Source organism: Panthera uncia (genome assembly GCF_023721935.1).
Source record: "Panthera uncia isolate 11264 chromosome C1 unlocalized genomic scaffold, Puncia_PCG_1.0 HiC_scaffold_4, whole genome shotgun sequence".
In the NCBI taxonomy this organism is placed as follows: Eukaryota; Metazoa; Chordata; class Mammalia; order Carnivora; family Felidae; genus Panthera; species Panthera uncia.
In genome coordinates this window covers 88,219,238-88,227,581 of record NW_026057585.1, presented here as the reverse complement: position 1 = coordinate 88,227,581, position 8,344 = coordinate 88,219,238, and the positions used below count along the sequence as shown (strand labels likewise).

The 8,344-nt window shown below is 56.0% G+C and overlaps 1 protein-coding gene across 1 annotated transcript in view; it reads left to right on the top strand.

Moving 5' to 3' along the window:
* Positions 1-3,174: 3,174 nt before the first annotated feature.
* Positions 3,175-8,344, top strand: part of EPHB2 (EPH receptor B2) — a 126,240-nt gene continuing 121,070 nt past the window's right edge. Inside the window, 2 exon segments of the mRNA XM_049617853.1 lie at positions 3,175-3,231; positions 6,242-6,926. Of these exon segments, the coding sequence (XP_049473810.1) occupies positions 3,175-3,231; positions 6,242-6,926 (742 nt within the window).

The window sequence follows — 8,344 nt, the reverse complement described above, 5'->3', positions numbered from 1 at the left end:
AAGGAAATGCTGGTGGTAGAAATAGGCCTGGCTTCCTAAACCCACCCAGGTTCCTGAGGCAGGAACTACTAACTCCAGATTCCCCGGGGAACTGAATGTGACTTTTGTGCTTGGTTTGAGAGGAACAAAGAGGAAACTCAGGGCATCCCAGGAAAGCAGCGTCAGACGAACCAGGAAGGGTTCCCCAGAGGCCGTGGTGCTGGAGCAAGAGGCTGATGTTTGTCAGATGTTGGCAAGCACCGTCTGGAGTGTGGGGGGAGCCTCTCGGACCCGCCTTCACTTTCAGGAGCCACCTCATGAGCCCAAAGGAAATGGCGTGTGTGCAGGCACGGGGTCAGCCAAAAAAGCACCACACTCAGTCTGAAAAAAGACTAACTGGCACTTACCGAGGCTCTGCTTTGTGTTAGACTCCAAGTTAACCCTCTCCTCTGTCCTTCAGTCCTCGGCCACACTCAGAAGGTACTATGGCCATTTTCCAGGTATGGAAACTGAGGCTTAGGAAGGATACAGGTCCAAGGTTACAAGGCAAGTCGGAGACAGAGCAGGTGTTGGAATCGAAGTCCCTCTGACCTCCTGACCCTTAGTTTATCTGCTCTGCCTCCCTGCCTTTTGTGCAGAGGGCGGAGGGAGATGTCAACACTGGAAAGCAAGAGGCTGAGACGCTGGGGGGAGAGCCCCCGTGGGTCACCTCCTGCCATAGCCCCGAGGAGTAACAGCTTTCCCAGCGGCAGGCTTCCAGGTGAAGCCGGGACAGGCATGGAGAGATGAGAGCCCCCTGCCTCCGTCCCAGGAGACCTGCAAACTTCACACTCCCTCTCAGCCCCTTCCTCTCTGTGAACCAACCAGCAAATTGACTGCTGGCCTTCCGGGATCCTTCCACCTCCCCCCCTGCTACTTCTAGGTGTAGGGGGAGGCAGAGGGGAGCAGTAGAACACCCACCCCAGACTGAGCTCCCTGGGAGCCCGGAGTTTGAGCACCAGCCTGCAGTCTGTGACTTTCCGCAAGTCGTTTGCCCTCTCTGGGCCTGAGTTTCCACCAGTACAATGAGGATGTCAGCTCACAGCCCCTCCTCTGGGCCGTGGAATCCTCTAGTGCTTGGCCTCTGGGTCAGCCCAAGAATCCAGCCAAGGGGTGGGGCCACCTGCTTGGCAGGCGTGCCTCCCCCACCCGACCCCTTTCTAGTCCCAAGCAGAGTCTCCTCTCCCTTGTTCCGTGCGGCTCCCAGCAGCTGTTCCTCAGGCCCAGGCAGAGAGCCCGGCTTGGCGCGTCTCTGGCTGAGGCCGATGAGAGAAAACAGGTTAAAAGTTCAGCCCTTGTTCTCTCCAGGAAGAAAAATCTGTAGCATTCGGAGTGTGAAAAGGAACCCTTTTTTCAGCTCCAAAGCAGCACAATAGAACTTCCCTCCAATTTGCCATCAAAAAGACACCCTTGGCACTGGACTCCACCGTCCCTGGCACCCCTCCTCTCCCCTCACCAGCCCCCAGTGCAAAGGGACATAGTGGCCGCAGACATAAGCCACAGGCGGTCACGGGGACACTGCTGCATCCTCTGTTGTCAGCTCGTGGGTCTGAGTGGGGTCACCTCTGGCTGAATGCTTCCTCCCATCCACACCACCCCACCGTAGTTCAAGACCTTGTTCCTCCCATTTCGACCTTCACACCTTTGACCTGGGCAGTGTGCACCCTGCCCCAACTATCCTCACCCTAATTCATCCAGCCCAGGTTATCCAACTAAGTCTCTAGAAGTTTGTAGGGTCGGAGGCAGGAGATCTGCACCTCCCACTCTGCTACCAACTCCTTTGTGATTTTTATGAAGTCTCTTCCCCTCTCTGTGCCTCAGTTGCCCTATGTCCAAAATGAAGCAGTTGGCTGGGCCAGAGATAGCATCTCAAATGGCAGGTGTCAGCTTCGTGGCACACTGTGGTGAGAAGCATCGTGTGGCCACAGAGTGTGGGCATTGATTAGTGATGTCTGCTTGGGCACGGAAGTGGAGCATAGAGGCAAGCACACCTTACCTACTCCTGCAGAGCTAGGTGGGAAGGAAGGTCCAGCTGTGAGCTTCTAGGTCTCTGTGCCTACTCTCTCGTGGCCGTTATGTGTACATGGCTCGTCACCACTACTAGACTGAACAACTCCATAGTAAGGTCTTGCTATTCACCGTTTTCTCTCCCAAGGTACCCACTGCCTGGCACAGAAGGGGCATCAGGATACATTTGTTGGATGACTGCTTGAAAGGGGCCAATTTAAATCTGCTCAGTGCCTTGCAATTCAGCTCTAAAAGTGTCTTGAATTCCTTGTGGCAGGGAAGGGGGAGTGGGAAAGGGTCCTAAGCCTTATCTGGGGGTGAATAGGGCTCTTTCTAGCCCTCGGGGGTCTCCTTTGTCATAGGCTATGTGGCTCCTTCCTTCCAGCTGCTGGAGAGAGGAGGGTGGGCGAGTGGGGCCCTGGCTGGTTCAGAAGCTGATTTGAGTTTCCTGAATCCCCAGAGGGCAGGTGATAGACTAGACTCACTTGGCACAGTGCTCACCCTCAACACCCCTCCACTCCTAGGGCCCTATCCTAGGGGCACAGTTGACCGAGGCCTAGGGGAGGGAGCCCCAGTGTGGGGACACTCTAGAGGACTCTAGGTGCCTGAAGAAGGGGGAAGGTGTCCCTGATTGGAAGTGTGGGCCAGAGAGCCAAGGTAGGGTAACTAATGGGGCTCAGCTAGGACCAAAGGGAGACCTTTCTAAGGCCCACATTTCAGTTTTTGAGAATTTGATGCAAGCTGAAAAGCAGACACCCTAAGTTTTACATAAAATTTCAGGAGTTGCCTGGTGGACTCCCTGAAGCCCACCCAGGAGACTCCAGGTTAAGACCCTAATCCACCAGTAAGGGAGGGAAGTGGCAGTCGCTAGATTGGTAGGACATGACTGGCTCACAAACGGCATGACCCTGCGTAGAGGGCCTGGAGCTGGTCTTTAAGGGGGTGGAGCCTGGAGGAGCAGCATCAGACGATTGGCTGGGGCATGGGAGTGGGTGGGATTATGGGGCGGGACAGCCAGATGATTGATTGCCGCAATGGAAGTGGGTGGAGCTCTGTAAAGAAGGCCCTTGAGGGGTGGGGTCTTGGGGTGATTGACAGCACTCCGTAGGTGGGCGGCATTGACCCTTTGCTTTCCTCACAGAAACGCTGATGGACTCGACCACAGCGACGGCAGAGCTGGGCTGGATCGTGCATCCTCCATCAGGGGTGAGTCAGTGGTCCCCAAGCCCTGCCCAGTTCCTCAGAAGACCTGGGGTTTTGCTGCAGGGCCTGGATGCCCCCTAAATTTCATCCCCTTTCCCTCTTTCAGGGCCCAGGGCTTGCCTCTCATTGCCCCACCCTATTGGTCCCCTACTATTTGGCGTGCCGGTTACCATGACAACATGTTGGATGCTTTCAGCCTTTATCCCATGGCATCCTCGGGGCAAGGCTGAGAAGCAGGAATTCGCATTGCCCCCATTTTACAGATGAGGAAAGTGAACTGTCATTTTCTGAGCACCCACTTATCATATACTGTATCAAGGAAGCACGTTTACACACATCTTCTCCAATAATAAGGGGAGGAAACACCTCAATTTTACAGGTAAGGAAACTGAGGCTCAGAGAGGTGTAGCCGCCTGTCAGGGACGTTACACCTAGTTAGTGATGGGGCTCAGGTTTGTATCCAGGGCTGTGACCGAGCCTTCTGCGTACCCATAACACAAGGCTTCCCCCAAAATCTCTCTGACCACTTCCATGGCCCCCCTACTTTCCTGGGGCCAGTGGTTTGAGCCCATGTAGGCTGTGAGCCCCTCAAAAGCAAGAGCAGGCACAATCTGAGATTCCTCTTTCTTCCCACACCAGCCAGCCAGCCCAGCGCTTACATACAGGCTGTGGGGTCAGACATGCCTGAAATTCTGTCCCAGCTCTGCCACTCACCAGCCATGTGATTTGGGGCCAGTTCCTCAGCCTGTCTGAGCATCAGTTTCCTCATCTATAAAACGATGTTGGTCATGTCCTCTGCGCAGGATTGGTGTGAGGTTTTCCCACACGGCGTCTTGCACGGTCCCGGTGATAAGTAGCTACAGTAGTCCCACCATCACCATTGTCCTCGCCACCGGTTTTCATATCATTGCCTCCTCATTCCCCTGGGTCCCCACAGCCCATCTCTTCCCTCCCCGCCATCCCAGCGCCTCCACTGGGACTCGGCCGCTGCCCCAAGGAGCTACATCCCCCCCCCCCCCCCCCCCCAGGCCTGTGTTCTCAATAGGCAGGGCCCTAGGGTCAGGCCTCTTTCTGTGGCTCTTTCTTGTCACCAATTTTCCATCTGCGAAGGCGGCTGGGCCCACAGCCCCACCCTATCAGTAATGAGGCCAGGCTGGGCTGCAGGGCCCCCGGACGCAATTATTTGGGGTGTTTAGGCTGCAGGGCCTCCGCATGTTAATTAGAGAGAGGGGAGAAAGGCAGAGTGCTCTAATTAAGTGCTCTAATTAAGTTCTGAAGAAGAGCAGTGGTTGTAACAAGGGGCTGACTTTGTCACATGGTGCCACCAAAAAAAAAAAAAAAAAGAAGCAATGTAGGGAGCTTCAGAGCCACCACTGACATAGAGGCTGGGCTAGCAGGCTCCAGCTCGGCCTTCCCCACGGGCACTGGCCTTTCACAACATCAACCCTCCCCAGGCCACTGCACTGCCCTGCAAAGATTTGGCCCAGATATCCGAGGGAGGCCAAAGGACAAGGAACACCGACTTCAGGGTGACACCTCTATACCGCCACCTGCCTCCCCCTCCTCCACCCAGCTGGGGAAATGGAGGCCCAGCAAGGAGAAGTGACTTGCCCCAGGCCACACATCAAGTTAGCAGGGCAGGGGCAAAACCCAGGACTCCTGGGGTACTTGTGGGTCCTTGTGTTTCGAGGCTGTGTGCACAAGTGCAGGACTGGGTCTGGGTCTGTGTGGCTTGGGTCAGATGACCTCACTTCCCTGGTCTCTGCTCCCTCATCTGTAACATGGAGATAATAATATGCACCATGTGTGACCATAATGACAAAGAAATGAGGTCCTCTTACAGCACCCACCCCAGGCCGGCATGGCTAGGAGGGGGTGCTCTGCTGTTGGGGCTCTTTTGGGTCTACCCCAGGTCAAGGCAGCCCAGTGCCAAAGAGGGGGGTGCGTGGCTACTCTCAGTAAGCTTTCGGTCCCCCTGGGGAGACCAGGCCGAGAGGGCCAGGAGTACTCGGCCCCTGCCCAGACCAGGCCGGTTGTCCCCAAAGACCCAAGGGAGAGCCAATGAATGCAAACACCACAAGAGGTTCCAGAAGGATGGGCAGAGAAGATGAGAGGGTTCTCGAGGAGGGCACAAAAGTGTGAACAAAGGCTCAGCATGTGAGGGTTGGCCTGTGAGGGTGTGTGAGGAGACGTGTGCCCCGCACCCTTCATCCCCAGCTTTCCGTGGCCCTGCCCGGTGCCACCCAGCAGTGGGGCTCGGGAATCCCTTAGCTGGGTGTGCGAGAGCCAGGCTGGGGTCCAGGGAAGGTGCTGAAGCACGTGCCGCAGGCAGGAAGGGAGTGAGTCTCCCTCCAGGTACATTCTTAACCACGTTAGGCCCCAGAACAGACCGCCCGTCTTCCCCATCATGGCGGTGAGAGCTCTTCTTCTGTCAGCCTGGGAATCCCCTAGGGTAAGGACTGTGTCTCCCAGATCGGAATAGGAGCTCCCAGTAGGCGGAAGTTCTGTCTCTCCCATCAGACTAGTACTCCCCAGACACAAAGCGATGTCTGCTCTCAGCAGAGGAATCCCCTCAGGCTGGGCCTCTCCCTAATTTTCCTTCCAGGTGGGAGCTTCCCAGGAGCGGGGGCCATGTCTCCTTTATTGCCCTGGAGTGAGGGTCACATCGCCCGTATAAATCAGGGGAAAACCAAGAGCAGCGTGTGTGCCCTTCCCATCAGACTGGCATGTCTCCCTCACAGTGTGGGGAATTCCTGGGGGCCAAGTCCATGTCTCCACCTCAGCTTGGGAGTTCTCTGATGGTACGACTCACGTCTCCATCATCAGACTAGAAGATGCCCGAGGTAGAGGCTGTGCCTCCCCCGTTAGACTAGGAGGCCCCCAGTGGCCAGAGTCCTATTTGCACCCAGCAGACTGAAGGGTTCCCTAAGGCAGGGTCTGTGTCTCGCCCATAGACAGACGATCCCTGGGGTTGAGCCCCATCTCCCCCACCTGACTAGTGTTTCACCCACAGTGGGAAGAGGTGAGTGGCTACGATGAGAACATGAACACGATCCGCACGTACCAGGTGTGCAATGTGTTTGAGTCGAGCCAGAACAACTGGCTACGGACCAAGTTCATCCGGCGCCGTGGTGCCCACCGCATCCACGTGGAGATGAAGTTCTCCGTGCGTGACTGCAGCAGCATCCCCAGCGTGCCCGGCTCCTGCAAGGAGACCTTCAACCTCTATTACTATGAGGCCGATTTCGACTCGGCCACCAAGACCTTCCCCAACTGGATGGAGAATCCGTGGGTGAAGGTGGACACCATTGCGGCCGACGAGAGCTTCTCCCAGGTGGACCTGGGTGGCCGGGTCATGAAGATCAACACCGAGGTGCGGAGCTTCGGGCCGGTGTCCCGCAACGGCTTCTACCTGGCCTTCCAGGACTACGGTGGCTGCATGTCCCTTATTGCCGTGCGTGTCTTCTACCGCAAGTGCCCCCGCATCATCCAGAATGGCGCCGTCTTCCAGGAGACACTGTCGGGGGCTGAGAGCACATCGCTGGTGGCTGCCCGGGGCAGCTGTATCGCCAATGCCGAGGAGGTGGACGTGCCCATCAAGCTGTACTGTAACGGGGACGGCGAGTGGCTCGTACCCATCGGGCGCTGCATGTGCAAAGCCGGCTTCGAGGCCGTGGAGAACGGCACGGTCTGCAGAGGTAAGGACTGCCGCAGTGGGGCAGGTGCCCCTGCAAGCGCGTGGAGTTGGTATTGGCTGCGGACCTGGGCCTGGGGTCCCAGGCTGGCAAGGGCAGTGGCCTGGAGCCGACCGTGAGGCGCTCTTTGGCCGGGTTTCCAAACATGCAGCCGCTGTTCGGTGTCTTGGAGGGAGACATTTGAAGAGCGCTTCTTGAATGGCAAGAGCGTGCAAGGTGCTTTTCGTTGGTGCCAGGATAGACGTTTCTCGTTTTAATTATTACGTGACTATTAACAGGGGCAAGTGGTGCTGTATGTCTCCATCTGCGAAAGTGATGTGGTTTCGTTTTTGAGGAAATAAGTCACAGTAAGTAACAGTTGTAAGTTCAGACTTATTGGACTTTGGCTGGATCGGACAGTAGAGGCCAGGTTGGAGTGAAGTGACCAAACAATAGACGTTTGTTTCTTGCCCAGTGCTACCTGTCCCTCGTGGGTCGGCTCCAGGATTCCTCCCTCTGGGAGCCAAGTGGATGGAGGAGCCGCCATTTGCAATGTTGTGATCACGAGGGCGGAAGGAAGCGGTGTGAGCTGGGTTGTGTGCCGGCTCTAGGGTTCTGCCTCAATGGCCGTGCACACTCCTCTGGACACTTCAGTGGCCAAGGCAAGTCACGCGCTTACTTCCGATCCTCGCAGGTGGGGAGGTGAGCCAGGCCTCCTGACCACCACTTCTCCTGTGGGCCGAGCACCTTCTAGGTCTAACTCCTTTAATGCTCACAAGAGCCCTGTGAGAGAAAGTGCCATTTATATGAAGACATCGAGGCTCAGAGAGTGAGTGGGGGAGCCAGGAGTCTTACCCAGGCAGTGTGATTCCAAGCCCACCCTTAGCCACCGTGCCACTTTGGTTAACTTAAGGAAACGTTCTAAGTCAGCGGTGGTACGGGTGGTGTTTATTATGGTGAAGAATCGTGGAGGTGGTTTGCAAACCTAAGACGTTTGTAAGAGGCGATGCACGGTGGTAGAAGGCTGTGAAGGTAGACGGACCTGCGTTCAAATACCACCCCTGTTATGAGCTGTCTGTCCTATGCTGAGTATGAAACCGTCTTTCATAGGGTACTTCCGAAGACTCAACAAGTCAAGACTGTAAAGCAACTATAATGACTTGCAGTATACAGTAGGAGCTTAATAAATGTTGACTAAACGAGACGTGTACAAAGCCCGACCTGGTGCAGGTACTCTACAATGTGAGCTGTGATGGTGATTTAAAGCCCTATTTGTGCCACTTGCTCTTGCCTTTCCTGCTGGAATCGGGTCCCGGGGTCCCCCATGTGCCAGGCAAAGAGTCTGGACCCTATTCCAGGGTCCCTGCAGCACCAGTGAAAGTGTGGCCTGAGGTAGCTGCAGTGACCCTCCCGTTTATAAAATGCTGTCACATCCACTGTCC